The 23,615-nt window shown below is 35.5% G+C and overlaps 1 protein-coding gene across 3 annotated transcripts in view; it reads right to left on the bottom strand.

Moving 5' to 3' along the window:
* Positions 1 to 23,615, bottom strand: part of CPEB3 (cytoplasmic polyadenylation element binding protein 3) — a gene marked incomplete at both ends in the record, with an annotated part of 75,699 nt that overhangs the window by 38,660 nt on the left and 13,424 nt on the right. For 2 of the 3 annotated variants that reach the window (XM_079536195.1, XM_079536193.1), the window contains 2 exons: positions 2,460 to 2,516; positions 14,580 to 14,739. In XM_079536195.1, the coding sequence (XP_079392321.1) occupies positions 2,460 to 2,516; positions 14,580 to 14,739 (217 nt within the window). The remainder of the gene's footprint in view (positions 1 to 2,459; positions 2,517 to 14,579; positions 14,740 to 23,615) is intronic. The other variant, XM_079536194.1, reaches the window with a different exon arrangement.

Genomic DNA, 23,615 nt, shown 5'->3' with positions numbered 1-23,615 from the left:
ACGCCCAAACCCAGTGTTCCCATTAGAGCAGTGGCTGCAGAAAGCTATGACTAAAAATAAGAATGAATACCAGCAAGATAAGGGGACAGAGGACACCTTCCTGTTCATTTTGGTCAAACAGATTAATTTACATACCATTCTTAGTACTGTAAAGATTATTTTAAATTAGGATTGCAAATATCTAATAAGAAGTATCCAGGTCAGTTGTTGGCTTCTATAACTTCAGACGTGTTTATGCAAATAAGATATTTGTAATTTCATTTGTGCCCCATTTTCCCTAGAAATTACACTATCAATTGCATTTAATAAAATACTGTAGATGAAAGTTCATAAAAGTTCTTCTATTGACTGTTTAGATCAATATCAATGACATTATTAGAAAATCAAACAGATATCATTTCTTGATTAAATGAGAATTTCAATTCAGCAGTATAACAGTTAAGTTTTGAAACTAATCATACACTAATAAACAAAAACAATCTTTGTCTAAGTAGTAGTAGAGGATACAGTAATGTAATATTTGCAAAGACAATTTGATTTGTAATCACCAAATTATCTGAGGACTAGCATATAGACAAACAGTAGCTTTTCCCCTTTGTATAATGCTTCCAAATCTAAACATTCTCATCTCACTTTTCCTAAACAGTCTCTAGGACTGAACAGCACATTCCTCAGTGAAAGTCTAATGTTCATTATGAACATTGAGCACCTCTACCCTGTACCCATGTACAACTTGTCTGCATACAAGTAATGCCAGTAATGTCAATAAATTCATAATAATTACGCATTTACAAGAAATCTTTCTATCTCACTAATTTTATTATTTCAGAACAAGATGCTTCAAGATGACACTGTTTTTGCCTGGGGATGAGCAACTTGGTGGCTATATGTTCTGTACTTAAGCCCTGACAACTAAGGGGCTGAGATTTTAAGGTCCTTTAAGCAGCAAGTTGCACACTGCCTCAAACAAAACAGCCTCCTTCAACAGTGACAGACAGTAACCAGTGACCAGTGTAACCAATAACTGAGAATTGCTATAAAGGATGGGAAGAAGCTATAAAGGATGGGAATTGCTATAAAGGATGGGAAGAAGCTCAAGAGGCAATCATCCCCTAAAATATTTAACACATGGTAGGGAAGAGGTTTTGTGCTCCTGTTGGCATGAGCCTAAGTTGTCATCCAGCTTCAGAAATACTGTGGGCATGCAGACATTATAAGTAATGTGATTTAAAGAAGTTATGCAAATTCCAAAATTTACTGGAATGAAATCACTGAGATTTTTTTTTTTTTTTAATCCAGATCACAATTGTTTCAGCAGAGGAAGGTAAATTTCTTCTTGGACTAACTTCTCTTAGCTCATTTCCCAATGGCAAAGATAATAGATCATATGGGGGTTAAGTAGTTCTAAATTTCTTAGATTTAGCTGCATACAGAAGAATAAAATCACAAACAGAAGCCAATTTTTTAAGCTTATATACCTCAAAACCTGATTTTATTCAACTCTCCAAAGTTTTAAGAACAAAAATAAACTGGTTTCACAGAACAATTAATGTGGCTTCTGCATTCTTAGTGAGGCAGAAAACAGTGCTTTGTATGGCTTTTTCCTTTCCTGTTTTTCAAAACTCCCTGCTCTACAAGAAATGTTTCTATGTATTATATAGCAAAAGCACTTGGTTTTGATTTTCAAACAAGAATAACTCAAAATTCAATCACAGCCTCCCATCTTCACAATTAGTTTTACAATTACAACTGGCAACTGAAATGCCCACATTAGAACAAATGCACTGAGACCACAATTCCTGTCAAACAACAGCACTGGGATGTGTAGGACTTGCACCCACATGCAGCCAGCTTTCCCCTTCAGTCATGTCCTTAATTACAAGGAGCATTTCTCCCATTTAATGACATGATTTCCTATAACGTATGCCTCATTTTGATATAGGCACATGTTCCAACCATTACTACAGAAACTCTGCAAAAACATCTCATTGTTAAATGTGTAAAACTAAATGAGAGCACAAGTAGCCTTATTGATTCCAAAGCCTGGCACTAGAAGTCAAAATCTTAAAACACTTGCACCTTTTATGTTACAAGTTTTCCACTCTTTACATATAACAATTATTTTTTTAACGTACGTGAAGACCAAATATCTGCAGCTATCAATAATACACCACATGATTTACACAGACAGTAAAAAAGAAGAAAAAAAAGTAGTGAGTAAATTAATCCTAACGCCTGTGACTAATACAGCATTCTAAGCAAAAATACAAATTTCCATGTAGTTAAACGAATGTTTCTGTGGATATGTTTGTTGCAGATTTCCATTTATGACAAAAGTTTCCATTATAATTTATGTTGCATTCAGATTACAGATATTTAGCTATCACAATTATTGTATGCAATAAACATACGAGAATATTCAACATAGTAAGATCAGATTTTATGTACTAGCTACTTACTGTTAAGGGCCATAATATTATCCGTTCCTGGATGATGGAAGTTTATTCCCATACGCCCTGTAATACAAATAGAAGCTATTTTTAATGTTTTTATTTCAAAACTGAATGCAATTTATTAATGTGAAAAACTACTGAAGGTGGTGAACATTCAGGGTAGCCAAAGCCTCCATCTACTGCAGATAACCCCTCAGAGCACACTTTTAAGATGTTTAACACTGTAGAACCTCCAACGTTATGTTCTTATAATACAGAAGAGTCACAGAACAGTGAGAAGTATTTAACAAACTCCTTTGCTTTGTACTAGATAAGTATTACATTTATCCTTTCAAAATAAGGTCTCAACGCTCAGCCTTCTACTTGCTGCAGTTTATTATAGGCTTCAAATGAAAATAGCATTACATAAACACTCCTTACTGAGTAAAAATAAGTCACAATTCTCCATACTACCTGTGACACTAGGAACAGATCACTGGTGGCTAGAATGCTTATGCTTCAACCTGCTATGACTCACTGTTTGAGATAAGATACTGTGTTGGACAAAGCTTTGTTCTAGCGGAGTACAGAAACTCATCTGCACTTTGAAAAGCATTTTTGACCCATAACATGGAGCCATGACATACAGCAGGCTCATTAAGAAAGTCAAATGTACTCTACTGGTGGCAAGAGTCCCAGAAGAGAGAGGCAAAATAGTACTAACAGTTTAAAGATTGGCTTAAGAAGATTTTCACTGACTATAGGAACTGGGGATGGGAAACAATTCCGATATTTATCTTGTTTTAGAGGAGAATTAGATCACAAAATCCTATTTTTACCGTCAAAAAAATAAATGAGCTAACTTGATAAATATTAAGTAGTATTAGAAACTAAGACCAGTCTTAAGTGACTTAAAGCATTAAAAACATTCTCTGAAGAAACTTTTTAACATTAATTACTACAGTAACCACCCACTACCACCACTGCAATTAGAAAAATATAATTGATTCAGCCATTGGTTGGAAAAGGATTTAAAAGGTTATTACAGCCCTGTAGAAAAATATTTCCATTACAAACATCAGTTACCTACAAGCATCGTAATCGTTTTTATGTGCTCTTTGTATCTTTAGATTTGTGGGTAAGTTTAGGAGGCAAAGAAGTAGAAGGCTTGCATTTGTTCACTAAGTTGGTACTCCAACATAGGAGTTTACCTAAAGCAACAGCACAAACCAGGAAGTTCCTCTGGTGGAAACTCTTTTCTCTATTACTACAAAACCAAGTTCTAACAAAATGCTATGACAAAACAGAGCCAAAGTAGATCTTCTACAACGTTTTTAGCTCCTATCAGTATGTTAAAGCTTTCTATTTCAGGTCAGAGAGACTGCTGTGTTGTAATTAATACTCTTTCCGAACAGATGTAACACAAAGTTTCAGTTCAATTCTGAAACTAGAGTCACAAGCAGTTTAAGAAAAGCAAATAAATCTTCACATTATCATTTTCTCATTCTTTTACAAAGAAGTCCTCCACAATAAGAGTATAGTGAAGGAAATGGCACCTGCAGAAAGGAGTGGGAGAAAAAGGAGGCAAATAAAATTTCCATTTTACTTTCTAGCTCCTTGAGCAAGGCTTGTTAAAGAGATCTTCGTTAACTACTTCAGATTTTCTCATTACAGACCTAATCTTTTATAGTTCACAATATATATTCACATTAATCTGGCATTGCAGAAACATTAAAGCTGCTATTAGTTCAGTTAGTATAAGCCTGTGCTAAAATATTTCAGAAATCTTGCCAGAGTAATTCCTTTTGCTTAGCAGCATACTGAATAAGCATGAGGTAGCAAGTATATCTTTATTATTATTATTATTATGAGAAAAGGCATATATAATAACCTACACTTTTAAATTAAGTCTTGTAGTAAAGGAATAAAGATGACTGCTATGAAGAAAAAAAGAGTAGAAATCAAATGCATAATGCTTGGAAGAGTTCTCAATCCTCCCTTGCTCAAGCTGAAATTCTGCTGTTTTCTCAGCTTCAGAAATAGGATCGTATCTGTGACATCTGGGTTTGGTTTTTTCTTCCCTCCAGGCAGTCACTGGACCAGGTGCTGCTTGCATGACATTTTGTCACCTGCCCTTGGCCTGCTATTTTTAAACTGTTCTTGTCAGCTATCTTTTAAGAGGAGCAGAAAATACAGAGCAGCTCAAGCAGAAGGGCATTTTCACATACTGAGCTAAGCAGTAGTAGGGATAATTCTATGCATCTTCAAAGGACCCCTACAGCAAATCTACAGGGATGTATTAATGGAACACTGTCCAAACTCACTTGTATTAAAACCATTCAAAATGGACTGATTGTACACCAATCATAAGGCAAAACTGTAACTGATAGATGGCCTTCCATATATTAATGATATATTCCTAGATTAATGATATACTTTTAACATTTTTACTCTGAAGCAAAGATCACAAAACTGTATAATTATCCAAAGAATGAGAAGAGACCACAAAAGTTGCAAAAGAATTGAAATACAATTAGAAACATATGCTCTCAAAGAAATATTTGGGTTAAACATAGAAATTACTATCAGGAAGCTACTTTAGGAAAGCACATGTATGCTATCTAGACTTTTACTAAGTCTATATAAGCACGTATTTCCGATTTTACTTTTCGTATTGAGCACTTTGATAAGGTTTCTACTTTTCAAGAATCTGAAGGAAAAGAAGCAGAAATGCAGAGAAGACAGAGCACAGAAGTTAGGTACTCCAGCAGTTCAAAGTCATAAATAAGAGCCCTTTCCATAACAACTACCTTACTACTTGTACTCAGTGTGCACCTGCCATTTTCAATTTACTTGTCTTGGTTTCATAGCTATCTGCTTAATATATATCCAATTATACACTTTTATAACTGTACTTTCTATCACTGTAGTTAGATGTCAGTAACAATCACTCTTACATATAAGTCCTTCCAATTTTAAAATACTTATTTTTAAAAAATATATTAATAATAATTGAATCCAGTTGCAGTAGTATTAAGCAGTTCGTGACTTCTTGCTCTTTTAACATTTTAGAACATAATGGTTTTAACCATTCTTATATCACAGACTAGTATTTTTTGCAAGTCTTCTTATGTCAATAAATGCCTTAAATTCTTGTTTCTAGCAGCAGTTGGAGAGATTTTTCTGGCTGCACTTCTTTAGTTCTCTGCTGCATGCTCAATATGCTTATTATGGCAGAGAGCCCAATTCCCTTCTCAGAGTACATCTCAACAATATGCACTGTCTTTTCTGTATTATGCAGGAAATAAGAAGGTGCTGTATCTCACAGACAAAATTACTTTACATTAAACATTTAAATTCAATATCTTGTTATTTTAATGCATTGATTTTTGAAGGCATTTCAGAACTCTGTCTATACTTTGTCACTTACAATGATCACTTTAAACTGGTGGAAATGTTTTCATTGAAGCTGAATTTAATTCTAAGCAAGGAAATATGTTTAAGTTCATGAGTACAACTGTTGCCTCCCAATTTATACAAATAATTTCTTTTTACGTGCTCCAAATTAATTTCATTGCAAAAGTACCAAATACATGCTTTATTTGCCTTCATCTACCCAGACTTACGTACCTGAGCTAGTAGTTTCAGATTCCTTAGTTAACTTGTTCTTCCACTACCCTTCTATATGCAATATCTGGATAATTGCTTGTATAGGTCTTGAAATAACACCATGTCACCAAAATAATTTAGATCTAACTTATTAAATCCAGAAATATTTCTGATATGCAAGTTCTTTGTTCTTTCTTGGAAAGCATTGTTAGCAATTACAAAAAGAAGAGACCATCTCTATCTCTACTCACAACTTCAATATTTGTATTTTTTTGTATGTTTTTGCATATAATGTCATCCCTGCTGTTTAACTTCATCCCATTCTCTACATAAAAGCATAATGATTTTGAAGCAGTTCCAAAATCTTTCCAATAATTTAAAGAAGTATAACTTTCACAAACATGTCATCCTTTTTTTTATTTATAGACCTAAATAGGTCTGAATTACATCAACAGTTTTGAGAAAAAACATTGCTCCAGAAGTAATAAAAGTAATAAATATGTACACAAGGCATGTTTTTTACCACTATTACCTCTTTTTTTTTTTTTTCAGTGTCCAGAGCCTATAGAGGTTTCCTCATTCTCAACTCTAAAATTCGTTACTGTTAGAAGACAGCCAAGCTCATGAGCATGATCTTTACAACTGTGTAAATCTGATCTTTCATCATTACATTATTTTCCTGTGTCTGAAAGAAACACCAGTGATTAAGTTCCAGAACTGTAAGTATTTCACTTCTTGAATTGCATTCATTTTCTCTTCCTAAATGTTGTTTTTTTGAATTTTGAAATCCTAATTGACTCCTAGATTGCACATTCACTTGATGAAGAATTAAGATTACAGTTATCTTTTTTCATCATTTTGATATTACAGACAAAATTCCAAGAAGTGATGTTTACAGTTAGTTATACATTGAGTAAGACTTTTTGCACTGTTATACCTCATGGGTTTTGCCAAGATCAGCCACTTACACTAAATTCAGCAGTTGGTATTTGGCACGACATTTGTTACCAAATAACAAAGGCAGCCTGCTTTTAACTGGTCCTGAACTCACTGAGATCAAGAACTTCTCCTCAGTTCTTAAGATCATTGTTGCTATCAGTCACAAGTTTTCACTACAAACTCCAGCAGCAATGTCAAAAGAAACTGTCAACAGGACAAGGTCAGCTATACTTCCTTAATAATAATACCTCTTTTATTGTTCTTCTCTCTTCTATCATATGATTTCGAAGCTGGTGCCAAGATAAGGCATTACAAAACTGCAATAGTTATTTGGAAAGACAGATAGCAAGTAGGGTAGAGCAAAGTTTAGACATAGAGGTTCAAAAATCAAAGCAAGATCAATATACCTCCTCAGACGCCTGAAACAAGGTTAGACCACTGAATGCATGTGAGTCAAAATATTTTGCAGCCTACACAAGCACAGCTTGCTTAACCATGAATCACAAGAGGTCAAGGAGTGTGAAATGCGTGCGTGTGTATGTAAGAGTGTAAATCTGGCTAGACTTCAGACTATTCTCTCCCCTTCTCCAGCTCACACTATAGATATCTGGCAACAATGCTGCACTAACTCAAATAAAGGTGACCAGAACAATTTTAAAAGCATTAACTATGTAAGCAAGGGTGCATATAGAGAATTATAAAGGGTAACTCCATGAAGAAGTTTCAGGGGTTTGGTTGTTGGTTTTGTCTTTGCTTTTTAAAGTCTATTTACAATTTGTTCACATCTATAATTTAAACACCTACTTGAGAATCAGATACTCTTCAAACATTAACATACACAGAAGAACAAGAATACTACTGTATGCCAGAACAAAAAAATTGAGATTACTGTGTTCACACACCGTATAATTTTCCTGTACAGATACATAGAGTAGCAAAGCGAACAGAAGTGTCTAATTAACAGCTATGAATCAGAAACAAAGCTTGCTATACTGCTATCAGTAGTAAAACTTGCTGATACTAGCTTCTTACCACTGACTAAGCAAGCCTGTGCCATCAGAAGAGAAAGATATCTATAAAATAAAACAGAATATACATGACAATGAAATGCATTCTTTCTAAATGAAATGTATTGCTCCAATAAAAACACCAAGGTCAGTGGTGCAAACATTTTTAGCTTCAAAAAACAGCTATTGAACAGAAAAAGAAACCTGACTTTACCTATGAGGCACAGACAAGGACATACATATATATACACCTATTCTACCTATAGCTCTAGAAATACACTCAAAAATTCTTATTCTTATTGGGCAGCCTTGCAGGAATAAAAATCGATCGCTATGAAAGCAGACCTCTTATAAGCACTCCATATTAAAACATACAAAATACTCAAAGAAGTAGAGAAGTGAAGAAAAAAAAATGGAGGAAAAAAGTTTTATGGGGCCAATTCTCAACAGTACAATATAAAGATGAAATTAAAGAGAAGGGAAAAAAAATGTATATCTGTATCATCAGTTCTATTAACAAACTAAACGGAACAACATCCTCAGTCCTGCTCAAAACAAATTCAGCAAGTCAATGACAAGGACATGCTGGATTGCAACAGCAAATAAAGATGCATGGTTAGATTATAGAATCATTGAAGCAAGCAGTAAGAAATATGTAGCCTTTAATAGTCATATTCTGTCCTGAAACAAAGATTAAAGAGGATTTTCTTGAATAAGCAGTGATTAAAAGCCAAAGGAAACACAGTATGTTTCCTTTAAAAGGATTAGCTTGGGTGGCCTCATTTTACACATAAATAGATGTGCCAACACATCTGTCTGCTCACTCTGGTTTTCATGTGCATTGACAGAAAGGTGCTCAGTGAGCATTGAGAATTTAAGAAAGGCTGTTACTGTGCACTTTTTCTATATAAAAGTGTTGCAAAAAGCTCTGAGTGGCACCATTTCTTGAACTGGGATGACAACATCTGTTCTATTTGCACGACCTTTGTGTTCAGCTGCTGACTGCAAACACAAATACGATCGTTCACCTTCACTTTTCTCAGGTCATGTGGCAAACTTACTGCTTTGCTTACAAAAAGCTTATAAACAATTAGAGCAGAACAAAATCCGTTGGCATGCACTCGAGCTAACTGAAGATCGAGATGGAAAAGTAAATGCACATTCTGTATGTATTAAAAAACTCACACATACTCTTCAAATACTGTTGTCAAACTCACTAGCAATAATATCACTGAGTTAAATGTAAGCAGAAATCTCAAATTTTACTTTGTTTTCATGTGATCTGGTGTACTTTTTAGAATGATAAACAGGTAGCAACTTCAGTTTTCTGTTGTGCAAATGTACGGGTAGCATTAAATGCTGGCAAGCAAGATGAAGTACTCCAACATAGATGCTACCTGTACCTCTGAACTACTGTACATTTGCATATACAACATCAAACAATCTCAGAAGAACAAATGCTACAACAGCCAGGAAGCTGCTCATTCTATTGAAAGAGTATCACATAACTGGCACATATTTTGTTATGCATCCTTCTGCAGCTTGATATCCAGTAAAAATAGTTTCAATACAGCCTGCTCTGGAAATTCTGCTTGTACATGTGTTGTCTCCAAATACTCATACTTGGAGATACATCAACCATTACTGGATAAAACCTCCAAATTTTTGCTTACTTGGAGATTTGCATATTGCAAAATGTCTTACTAAGAAAAAAAGACAGATATTACAGTTATTCGACCATAACAGTAAATATTAAAAACAAATGTTTAACAAGGCTATGATGTCCCCCCTCAATTTCATATTTTGATTCAGCTTCGTGATCTGTGGGAGCACATGTGCATAACATATGAACAGATGAAATATTTTAATTATTTAAAAATAGAACAAAGGCAGCTGCTAGTCACTACTGATCAAAATACATTTAATAGATTAGAATGTCTCTGTGTTGCAATGTAATATTTTGACACAGATAAACATATTGCAACAGTGACATATTACACCACAGGAGAGACTGTGACTGAAGAAAGAACTTTTTGAAGAAAGAAACATTTTAGCCACTAATAAGTAGCAACTACTCATATTCTGATAACACTGTAAGGCAAAAGTGAATTAGGTAGAAGCAGGACATGTATACCAACAGGTTATGAACTATTGCAGATATGTTTTTCCTCTGTAAAAAATAGAGATCTCTCTGTTTCGGTATTGTATATTTTATTGGTAGCTCAGAAAAATAAGACAAGCAACTCAGAAAAAGCCTTCTCAAAATACTGCTTCTGCCACATAGGCTGGGTCATGACTGACACAAAGCCGGATGTCCTTGGTCATATGCAGCAATTTATCTTTAACCAGAGGAACCTCATCAGTCCTCTGCTCTACCTTTTGCCTAATTTTTCCCTCATTTTTACAAAAAGAGAAAAATCTTTTGAATATAGATGGAAAGAGGAAAAAAACATTGAAAAAAAATTTGACAGCAGAGAAAGCAGGTAAGGCAGTCCACCTGAGTGTCTTGGATGAGGAAGAAAATGAAACTTCTTTATAGAGAGTTTACAGTCTTTAGACAGCTCTCAGAATGAGGAAGAACCCTACAAGCTAGGTATTCCTATCTGGCAGGAAAAGCTGGGGGTGAGGGGAGAGGAATTGGTTTCAGACAGAAAAACAGCAAGAGCTGATGCTGGAAAACTTCCAAGGCTGGGCTCAAGATAAATTGCAACATAGAAGGATAAGCTGTTAATTCACCTAAGTCCAGGAACCTCTGAGTTAGATATCAAATCTCTCTTACAGCATGAAACACCCAAAGAGAACTAAGTGACCCTAGCTGGAGAGGACCAAGCAAGCCTGCCAATCAGATTGAATTTGTACTCTGTCAAGTAATTGAATATTGTGAGACCAAGGATCACTTCATTTCTGTTGCACTAAAATCCTCCAGCATTTCTCTTATTCCATAGTTGCATCAACACTAAAAAAAGCCACCAAATCACATGCTATCTCAAAGCCAAGCGGATCCTGCTTTGAGAAAAGTGACCTGCTTCAACAACCTTGAAATAAACTGTTGACTTTCATGGCCTGCAGTACAAAATCTGATCATATACACCTCTAAATCCAATGAAGCTTCCACTACTATAAATAAGAGGACAGACTTCCTTTCACAGCCCTGAACTTCTCCCTCACTGAACAAAGTGGAGCACACAGAACTGACCTACTCAGAAATAACAAGAGACCAGAACCATCTCAGTCTGCTCTTCATGTCAGGATCTTTCCCTGTTAGCTTTCCTATCCATATTCTAATTAAGAGCCTTTGTTACATAACAATTATTTTTTTGGTTCAAGTGTCTGTTAAGATGTTGGGAGAGGAGGGTTGGGGCACACATGCCAAGAGGGGCTACGATCTAAGCAATGTTTCAAACTTCAGATAAATCACTGGCAATATTCCACTAATTAATAAATAGTACACAGAATACTTTTATAAATAGATATTTGTTGACAGCAGCAGGCTGGAATGATCCTGAAATAGCTGCACTGACTTCGTAACTCACATTAAAGGTTCTAAGACTGTATAGCTTTTCTAGAATGAAACCTTCCCATGTTTTCCAAGGCAGAGGCTTTTGCCATTTCTCACCTCATCTCTTCCATTTAAAAACCTTTAAAAGTAAATATTAAAACAACTAATAAGGTCAACTGACTTGTAAGTGCAGATAGCCAAAATTATTTGAGAAAACAAAGCTCATTTACCAAAAAATGAACACTGTTTGTGGTTCTGCTTTTTGGTGCTTATATTTTATTTTATTTATTATTATTTACTTATTTTGTGGTTGTTTTACATTCTACACATGCATGAAAACACTGTGCAAAATCTAAGAAAAGACGGTCACAGATCTTAGAGGAAGGGAAAATTTTAAAACACACAATTCACTATGAAAGACAAAGCAAAGAAGAAGTAGCTCTAAGTGCCGATTACTAAAATTCCAGAAGTAGCAGTTTTAATTTAGCAAAGAAGCATTCACAAAGGAATGCCTATGAGAAACTGAAAATTCAAACTGAAGTACATAAACACAGTATTCAAAAAACTTAGAGATGAAAATTAATAAAAATGGGGCAGTGGCTGGTGAAACAAGCAAATGCAAGCAAAGTTGATCAGTTATGTTCTCAAACTAAAGTGTGCTGATAGTGTGTGAGAGTAAGAGGAGTGTGGGATAGATAAGAATAAAGCCAAAGTGAAGTGAAATCTGAGGGAGGAGCAGAGAAGGACAGTTGAAAACAGTCTGTGGATGTGGAGAAGGAGAAAGTTGGAGATGCAGGAGAAGAGTCAAGACCAATTTTCACTGAAAAGACCATGAAAATGCAATAGCAGAATAATTTTGCAGGTTTGTTTGTTATTGCTTTTTGTTTCTAAACAAAAAGGAATCAGTTAAAATAGTACTGCACAGCTATTTAACACAGGGGAAGAAAGCACTTGTAGGAGGATAAAATGATCATGTCCTGAAACAGCCACTCTTACAAACATTGTCAGTTGCACTGCACAGTGTGAGAACTGGAGCAGAGGGAAGTGCACACAAGGTGAAGCAAAGGCTGGAGGTTAGCAAAGTCATCCCTGCACTTGGAGGGAGGAGAAAATGAAAGCAAGGGTAAGAATTAACTACATCAATGGGAAAACAACAGCTGGGCAGAGATGGAATCAGAGATCTAATAGTAAACAAGAATTCTCCAGAAGTTACTGGCCTGGAAGAGCAGTAAGTAACAAGGCAGGAGGGCTGAAACAGGTGAGCAGCACTCAGAAAATATGTCAAGAAGATCACATTCAGAAAGCGACAGAAACTCTCCTTAGAGAAAAGGTAACAATCCTGTTGGCAAGTGGAACAGATCAACTACAACTTCACAATTAATACCCAACTCCTTTGTTCACTGGTTTGAGTACAGGGAAAACTGTTCCTGCTGCTTCCAAGTATCTTGTTAAACTGTACAGCCTCCTACACAAGTCAACAACTTCAAAGAGGTGAAAATGATTTATTTACTTACTTTCAAAAAGCTACTTTGATTGAAAAGCAAGAAGATGCTTAATAAAGCCAAGAATCTCATGTTATCTCATGCATTGAGGCAACAACAAAGCACCAACACTAACAGGGACTCAGCTTCGTGATAGAATGAGTCAAGACCAAATACCTAAGTACTTGTACCATTGTTATTTCATTGGCTAATACTCTTATCTAAAACGTTTTTAAAACTGTTGTTAAGGGACAATAACAAAGTAAAGGCCATATTGCTTTCTATGATTTTAAAGTGTTTTTCTAGAGTAACACAATTTCTAATAGTCTTCCTCACTTTTTTCATTCTCAGGATCATACGAAAATTCAGCCTTTAAAAAGGTCAGCTTCAATTCATATGTTTAAATTTATACTTAAGTAAAAACACTTGTGTTGAGCTAATCAAATCAATAGAACAATTAAATCTTCTTCATAGTAATTTTGTTGTTGATTATGAATTTACTTCATTTTAAAATGTACATGGAAAATACCAGTCATGGAATGTGTATAAAGCAGAAATCTCAATATATATATATTTTTTTTAAATTAACATTTATGTTGGAGGAATACGATCAGAATAGAGATGTGGATATTTCTTGCCATTTTAGACAGACGAATAATAGTTAGAGGCAGAAGTATGAAGGCTATAGCACAGAATAATTGAGGAAAGCACAGCTACAGAGTCTCTTTTAACCTGAGTTTGGAATGTTTGAGGTAATTGTTGCATCAGAAAGGTATGTGTATGCATAGGAAGAATTATACAAAACAATTCCTTCTCTATCAGTTCCAGCATGTTAAAGTTTGGGAATTGTTTCTAGTTCAGTGTCCCCTAGCACATAGCCTACTATCAGCCTCAGTCTTTCAAGGAAAAAAAACTAGCAGTTTGTGAGCAAGAATGTATTCCTGTTTTGAAACGTAACCAATGAAAGATGAAGACGGAACTGTGACAGGCAATTAGGATTCATTAAATGCTTGTGCAACTTTTCACTATTCTGTATCAGCTAAACACTAGAAATAATTTTTATCTCCACTGCTACATCTGGTAGAACAAATACACTTCAGTAGCGTAAATAAGCAAACTTTCTTAATGCTTAACAACACCTAATACTTGTTGGTGCCTCCTATCATTCTGAAATCCAAATCAAGATGCATTTTTTAAAACCATCCTTAAATAATTATGGAGAGTAAGCTTAACACAGCAGCACTTTCAGATCCCCATATATTAGCTGATGATCTGTAAACAACAGTAATATTAATGCTGTACAAGATTTTTCAATATAATTGGACTCCAGTTGCACACCTCATACTACTCATTTTGTGAACTGAACAGTGCAATTCGGTGATGCACAAAGTTTCAGAAATGACAGTTGTTAGATAATATTATGATTGTGCACTTACACCAAGCGATACACATTTCACCTTATCTTCCTACTATAGAGATGATTATCCTAAGATGGGAAACAGAAGTATTACATAGCTGACAACTCATTCATTAGCAGAAAGTTCATAGCAACACTGAAAAGCTGATTTTTGTTCAAAAACCAAGCAAGCATGGACATATGAATATTCCTAACCTGTAAAATGATTCCTCCACATTATATCAGCGAAACTCATTGGTGGGCCACTGGGAGGGTAGTGTTTACCTTTCAGAGGCTCATGATCAGTCCTTATCATATCCATTAAGGAATTTTCCAAAGAGTGCAAGTTAAAAGTGTCATAGGGCCTATTCCGGTCCTAGAAGGAAATAAAATAAAAAAAAAAAAAAAGGAAAGAGACTGTTACAGACTAATCATTTTCTAGCACAGGCTCATTTCTCATTTTAGAGAACTCCAAAATGCAGTTCTATTTTTCTTTTGATACATTCTTTTTATATTACAAAAGAAATTTATAAAGATAAGCCTCCACAGCTGTTAAAATTATACTCTATTTTTAACTACTGCTCTCAACAGCATAGACAGAGAACTTTTGCAATATTTCTGAAAATACACATATAAAAAATAGTTAATTGCAAATATTAATATTTAAGTAAGTTGGAAATACAGATGTAGTAATGTATCTACTGGAGAATTGGCATTACTTCAGAGTTCAGATATATTTGTTTTACAGCTTTTTCATCTGCTGTCTGTCACAGTGCTTCCATAACACAGAGCAGAAGCAAGCAATGCTCAACAAACCAGCAGGTATATCTGCCCCAGAAAGTACCAACATATTTTTCATACATCTAACACAAATCTCAGTGCTTTAAAAAAAATACATTAGAAGCAAGTCAAAACAAAATACAAGATAGGAGATGACACGCTTTCAGAATAGGGTACTCAAAAACCTGAGTAAGGGGCTTGTATTGTTTGAATATCTCATTTTTGTTGTTTTGCTGCAGTTCATCTTCTGTTTTCATGTAATTACAAAATAATAAAAATACAATGGGTCTGTAAAAATAACCACTTTCAAGAAGTTTGTGAAAAATTTTACGGAGATTTACTGATGACTGGCTCACTGATATCTAGAGTGCTGAATGCAGTGGGACAGCATAACAAAATGGCCCATCTTCCCATTGTAGTCAGACAGTTTTTAAAAAACATTACTTTTCTTAATTTCATCACTACCGTTAAAAAGGCAAACCAGAAGTATGTAAAAGATCACAGATACTTGACAGGGTTTTTAGTTCAGAATATTATGCTAAAACCTTCAGTATCACGCTTGTGTTCTCAAAATTCCCGGAACAGTTTTCCACATGCTGGTCGAAACAAGATAATACTCTTGCTTGGGGGAATAAAAATTAAAATCCTTAGACCAGAAGCAGCAGTACCCAAAGGCCTTTGACTGCTGCTGAGAAAACCAATGTTCGTATGCTGTTTAAAAATGAATTTATTTACCTTCCCAAAAGGATCAATACATGCGTGTCAACACAGCATATGAAAGAAAATTTATGCCCAGGAAGTCTAAAAGTCTTGGGGGGTGGGTAAAAAAATAAAGTGTTATATCAAACATATCTAAAAGTGATATATCTAACAAAATACTTCACTTTGGTATAAGGCAATCCAATATTTTGCAATATGCGGCAGGTTAGAAGAATTTTATTGTATTTGTAAAATATGAGGCCAGACTGAAAATTGTTCCCGGGATGTTAAAAAGAATAAAACAAAAAACACCCACATTCCTGTGATTAAGGAGTGTTAAATAGGATCTACATTACTCCTCTCAAAGTAAAAATAGTAAGAATTATAGTCACCACAAATTGTTTCTTCTAAGTTTTTAATATTCTGTACTGTGAGGAGCTACGAAGTTACTTAACCATGGTTTTTTTAGGAAGAGAAAAATACATGAAATTAACATATAGCTTAAATCTTAAATAAGGTAGAGGAAGTATTTTTCAGTCAGATCAGTCTCCTGATCTGGCTTACTGCACAGAGAGCTTAGCTGGCAAAACCCAACAGTGTCAGGAGAGCACAAAGGCTGGACTGATGTTTTTGCCCCAGTGATAGTTTATTCCAAATCTAAACATTTCCAAGATTACAGTCTTGGAAGTTAGAAGGAAAGAGTTCAGAAGAGGACCAAGCCTACAAATTGATTTCAACTGTCCTGTACTAACACGAATGTTATATTGTAAGTATGCAGCTGCAAATCTATGGAAGGTCCTGTTGTAAAACTTCCCAGGGAGCTGTGCAAATGGACACACGTGAGAAGGAAGGGGGAAAAAGATCATGGAACAAAAGGCAAGGCTATGATACAGGGCAGATTTGTTAGAATGCAGAACTCTTCTGGCCTTAAAGAGGAGTACAAGCCTGCCACATATTTTCAAGGTGAAATTGCACCTACATTGGACAGAGGAAGATCAGTCAATCAAAACTCTTATGCTTTCCACTGTACATCAAAGTAAATCAAGTAAAGGGAATTTAGACTTCACTAATTTTTACGAGTATACTTAAGTTGTATACTTAATTTGTTATACTTAAGTATAATGCATGCTCACTACAGATTTTGTATAATGGGTGATAAACAAACCAGAGCTAACATTCCAGTTCCTAAGGGCTGCTACCTTTTTTCTTAGGGGCTTTAATTCCACCAGACTTGTTACTCAGCACATACTGCTTCATATATTCAGTAATTTCTTCCAAGAAGCCTTGTGTTCCTGCACACACAGAAGGGTTGATGTTTCCTTATTTCTTAGCAGGAACAGTTTCTCTTGGTTTTGTGAATTGATACAGTTCTGTCTCCCAGCTTTGCCTTTTGCATGGTTTCATCAGATTGCCCATGTGGTGCCAAACAATCCCAGCAATGGAAACAATCCATAAAGGCCCCCAGCAGCACATGAAAATGCTGCAAATTGATTTGTAATAGGACCATGATCAGAAATCAAAATATATGCTACAGAATGATAAAACACACTAAAAAAAAATTTGGAAAAGCAGTTTGATAATTCTGCAAGTCTGCAAAATCTGCTCAGGCCTAAATGAGACAAAGATCTAAACTAAAGACCTAAATCATAGATTAAAAAAAAACCTTCAGCTATAAGGCACTGCATTTAGTGAAAAAGCAATCACCAAAAGCCAGGAGAAAATTAAGTCCAGTCTGCCAAAATTGGATTGTACTTTTGCTTTGCACAGACAACAGCTCCTTTCCTGTTAGTTGTACATGATAGCATATTTCTGTTCTTACAGTGCTCTCATCTTGAAAGAAGAGCAGCTTAACAATAAGAACTGAAGAAAAAATGGGTCCCATAACATCAACTCTCAGTTTGTCTGCTACCTTTAAGTTCATCCATTGAATAGGCTTCCTCAAAGTTTCTGTGTTATGCAAAGCAAAAAATTATAAATGCATACACAGGATCAAATTCTTGAAAGATCCCAGAGCAAAACTGGACCTTCAGCTGAAGTTGAGTCTCAGCTTTCTACCTTGAGATATCTTACAATTCGTTGAAAATGTCTCACAATACATCGTCTACAAATTTCCTGTTAATTAATTATACACACAAACAGTAACTCTGCCAAAAAATACTTGCAGTGTTACAACGCTAAAATAAAATGAGAAAATGCAATAATTGGCATCTTATACTCTTCTGCATATGTATTACACTTATCTTTAACTACACAACCATTGTAATTTTTCAGAGGTCTCCAGTCACCATCCAGCACACATAACGAACCTTGACTAGGAATGAATCAAAACTCTTTGAAGGAGTCTGTTCATCCCTAAGACTGATGCTTCTGTTGCATATTACAGAAGTTGGCTGAGGTGCAATCTGTTTGTCACCAAGTTCCAGGATGGGAAAACATGTTCTTAAAGGATACTTCAATTATGAAGCAAAGATTACTTAGCAGTACCTGAAGTTCTCTGAAAGATGTAATTGACACGCACATATATCCTATCATTTGAAATCAAAATAAATTTTCCCTTTTGTCATACCCTGTGATATAGCAAGCTGCCTTGTTGCCTTTCAACTTAGAGCAAAAGCATGTAAGGGCAAAACATAGCCAGCACTGCCCCTCAACAGAGCACCTTACTGTTGAAGAGGGAAAGGTTGAGGATGGGGGAAAGAGCACATCAGCACATGGACAGTGAGTACCTGCATGACAGTTGCAAACAATCTTTTGATGACAGACCACATGCATATGCTTTCAAAGAATTTTCCTTGTCCAAATTTATCCAAGACAGACTTGGAATTCTTAATGTAAACAATAATCAACATCATTGTTTTACTAGGCATTTCTCACAGCAGTGCTGCATTTGACTTGCATTGCAACAAGCTGCATTTTGATAACAATGGAAGATTACATCTTACAATTCCCAAAGATAAATCAGTAATAGATTCAATCTTGGAAGCATGAGCTAATATGGCAAGTTCATCTCTGGATGAAAGTAAAACCAAGACACTTTGAGAAATGTCGTGTGGGTTAGAATAATTCTTAATAATTTTAATATATATATATATTTTTTTTTTTTTTTTTAAGGTCACTTTCAGCTAAGGGGAAAGGAGAAAATGGGCTCAAAAAGAAAAATCAATAAGAATTTGCAACCCTACTCTAAAGTCTATTTTGGACAGCTCAACAAAAATGCATGTTTTAACTAACCCTTTGAAACTCCAACAATTATGGATGACAAAGTCAAGACCAGATCTACAGCTTGTGCCTTAAGTGGTTCTAAATGGACTCTCATACAGCTTGGCTTCCTTTCAACATCGACAGGTAGTTCAAAGTAACCAGAACTGATGAACTAATAAAGGAAATGGTCAATATATCCCATGGCAAAAAAAAAAAAAAAAAAAAAAAAAAGACAGACACACTTCTGGTCCAAAAGATGAAGTTGCATCTTTCTCTATTGTCTGCAGTGGGTTGCAGCAGAGAAGAAACTTGACATTGAACTGATTGAACTGCAGTCAGAAAAGAGTAAAGATTTACCCTGAGAAGGCATTTCAGTAATCTGACACGTCTTTCCCAAGTATAGCTACCACTCATAGTCAAAATCTTTAAACACTTATTTACGCATGTGTTGAATTCACATCAGCATGGTCATCTGCATTTATAACACGAAATGCACACTGAGCTGTGAGATACAAGCAGAGTAGCTTGCGAGCAGCCTCAGTCACCTATACTCTTCCAGTGACGTTTCCTTGTGTTTATATATTTCAGAAAAATCTATTCACTGACTTCCTGCTATGTTTTCTATATTCTGAACAGTAGCTCAGTTTCAGTAATTCATTTCAGTGCTCTATATATTCCTGTTGCCCTACATTTAGGCTGCCTGCACCAGCACATGTCATGGCACAGCACAGCATGACTGCCAAGCAGCAAGATGGCCTCCACTCATAGAGCTGTTCACTGTTTCTAAGGGAATACCAAGCAGTGTTTAGGCTCAGGCAGTTTCCTCACAGATTCTAGGACATCACATGCAGCATGTAGATTAGAAGAAAGAAATGAGATACTGAGGAATGGGTAAAACTCTCACGGTTTAAAAACCTTTCCTATTAATGCAAACGCCTTCACCATCATCACTGATGCATTTTACCCTTCTGTGCCTGCGCTCAGCCAAGTTTGGATTTGGCTGCATAACGCTGCTAAGCATTGCCAACTAAAGCTGAAGTCAATGGAAGCACAGCTTTGGATAAATACAGTGCAAAATGCCAGCACTGTCTCAAACTGGGCTCGCTTACTCTATTCTAGCACCTGCAGGAGAGGTTATTGCTGAGAAAGCAAGGAAAACAAGTTTGTCTCACTCCAGCATCCCAATCCAAAAGAAAAAAAAAAAAGCAAATAAAAGCAAGCACTATGGAAGTTTGGCTTGGAACATGTCAGTCTGCTGTGATAATGCACGTGAACGACTGCAGCTAGCAAGCTCTGAACACTTTGCTGAGCAATCGTGTGCTCCTGGCAGCTTCCTCTGATGCAATCCCACTTGCACCCTCCATAGATTCAACATACAGATATAGATACGTTCTTCAACAGAAGTGAAATCTGAGGAATAAGGCCATGTGGCAAAGTAAATTGATCACTTCGTGAAAGAATAAAAAAAACCCTGTAAATAGCAAGTGTTACTTCCTTTGCAGCTTGGCACTGGAATGTTGCCATTAGCAACATGACTGACAACACAGATATGGACAGAACCAGCGCAACCAGAAATTTCAGTAATTTTTTTCCTTATACTGGATTTCATAAAAATATTAAGTAAAACCAAACAACTAACAAGGGATACAATGTAGACAGGAGGGGAAAACAGGGTAAATTTGTACATGTGCACAGTAAAGAACACTACAGCAGAGCTAATAGTACTAAGTCTTAATGGCACTTCATTTTAATTCTACATTCTTTTTTGAACTTTCTTTCTCTGTTCACAGAAGAAACGCATCAACTTCTCGTCTCCTTCTTTCTTCTCATCACCAACTACAGCACATTTTTGATTTCCTACATGTTCAGAAGTTCACTGGGCAAAAGGTGAATTTTTTGCCCTTTTTTTCCCTAGCTTATTCAAAAAGACTTTAAGAAAAATGAGGAAGCTTAAAAGAAAACAATATAAAAAATATCTAATCACATACAGATTAGGGAAACATTTTAATACCATTTGAGCAATGACACTTTGGACCTCTAGATAAGAGCATTTAATCATCTTCACTACATAGTTGTACTGTACAACTTTCACAGTTAACATGCAAGAATTCAGATGAAATCCAAAAGCCTTGAGTACTTGACTGACTCCAGCAGCTTTTCAGAAAAAGGTAAATGACATCTACAAAGGTACCCCTCCTATAGACTATGAGCCCTAAAATGTCACAAGGAAACTAAAAACTTTCACTGGAATGTTTGCAATTTGCATTTCCAAAAAGCACAGAAATAGGAAGAGATAGAACAGGCTTTACACTGAATTAGAGAAACTAATCCTAGTTATATTCTTCATTTTAAAATTCATTTTTTGCATTGCAGTAAAGATGAGATTCTCTTTTTGCATGCACTCAAACTGCATAAAAAAATATTCAGTCTTTACAGCCATAAGGCTTCGCAATGTCAACAAAATATTCTGACAAGCTACTAAATATTGAGTATTTGCTTGCAAACTCTGAGTAAGAAGGTAAAGGAGTTTACCCAATCTTTTCTCAGAGGTGGTGGCTCTAGGGCAGGCTGAGTCTGAGCAATTTATACCTTGGAATTATAGAGAACAGACCAAAATATAGCACTACTGAGTACAAATTAAATATATTTACCTCTTGTTCTATACTGTACTGATCATTTCTTTTAGCTACTCAGCAGAGCCTTATTAAGCAACAACCTACTTACTGCACTGTTTGAATGATCCTTTGCTGCTCTTCCAGCACATACTTTGATGATATGCTCAGCACACATCTTACATCATTACTAATGTTACTCCTCTACCTCAAATTCAAAGGCAATAAATCATTCAGACCAGCACTTAACTGTGTAACGTAGTACTTCAACTAGGAAAGTGTTTATGACCAGCAAATAACAATATAATGCACTTAAAATTTTTCCAAACACATTCCTTTCTCCAATAAATAATGGCAAATAGACAATGTGCTACAAAGAAAAAAAGAAAAAAAGAATCCACAAGTCAGCCATTATTCTAATACCTCATTATGCCATTGTAAGGAGTGATCTGTACACAACTGTCTGAGCACTCACAGGCAGCATTCATGTTCAGCCATATTTTGTTCCATGTGATGTTTTAGATAAAAATCTGCTCATCAGTCCAGTTTAGGAATGCATCTCAAAAAGCTGATGTATCCACTTTCTATTATAGTTACAGATTCCAGCAACAAATGGTTGTAACCACTCTAAAGTATAGGATTAAAATAGTTACCCCCAAGACAACCAGCAATTCAGAAAAACAAGCAAATGAAAAAGTAGGAAGTCAGCAGTAGGATTTACCAGGCCATTCATTAAAACCTTAAGTTATCGAAGGGACATCATTTAAGTGGTTGAATGGCATACTGTACAAAACTTCAAAGGTGACTTATCAGGGTTGGTTTTCTACCATTCTGTTCAGTAGAATTATCCCCGTATTCTACATACACTAAGGAAAGGTAAACTTTGACTTAAGAACTTCCTGTACTCACTGAAAATGAGCACAACTGAAGTGCAAACCTAAAATCACAAAATCAAAGCACTACAGAAATGCAGACTGCAAATGGACAAGGGAGTACTGGGGATGCTACAGCATAAAAGGACCATACTTCACAGTCTAGGCTGTGCATAATGCAAATGAGAGTAGAGACAAAGTATAGGGAAGCTCTCAAAAATATTTACAAACTGAGAAGTCTATCGCACATTGTCATAGGATAATGAGACAAAATGGGATAGAAAAGCATGCAGGTAGTAACTGTCAGATGGCTGATTGCCTTTGCTCAGTAAAGGACTCTCAAAGATTTCTCCAAAACTGAAATAGGTTTTATTTTTCAATAATCACTGACATATATATTGCCAAGATCAAATATATATATATATATTTTTTTTTTTTAAAGAAGCATGTTACTGAAATGCTTACAATGTTTAAGCCTTATGACAAAAAACAAACAAACAAACAAAAAAAACAACAACAAAAAAAAAACCCACCTGAAATACTGTCTTATACCTCACACTTATTGTGCTTTTTAAAAAAAACAGTGCAATTGAAATAATATTTGTCATATTTCAAGCCAGGCTCCCGTTCCATGTCTGCTATGTTCAGAAGATAGCAGTTCATGAGCAAAACAACTTGTAAGTGCCAGAATTCTGGCTAGATATTTCCACCAAAAAGGAAGGCGATATTTCTTCTGTTCCTACGGGACAGTACTTTCACCTGCAGTGTTTGAAGAACTACTCTTAGAGAAAAGAGGGATTTTGCCATTTCAGTCCTTTACTTTAAAAGGAAGAAAAAAATGAAGGAAAAAAAAAAAAAAAAAAAAAAAAAGGAAAGCATAGTGGGAATAGTTGTTCACTAAGAAAAGAAAAGTGAGGTCACTTACTGACAGACCTAAAACAGGACACAAACACTCTCAATGAAAACCAGCACCAAAGAAGACAAGAAGGTGACCTTTTCAGTGTGATGTCACTTCGCATTCAGCAGGACTTAAACAAGACCTTTAACCTATTAGCTGCCATTTCACTGAATTCGCTTGTGTAAGCGGC

This window comes from Tetrao urogallus, assembly GCF_951394365.1.
Source record: "Tetrao urogallus genome assembly, chromosome: 5".
Classification (NCBI taxonomy): Eukaryota; Metazoa; Chordata; class Aves; order Galliformes; family Phasianidae; genus Tetrao; species Tetrao urogallus.
This window is presented reverse-complemented; position numbering and strand designations above follow the sequence as displayed.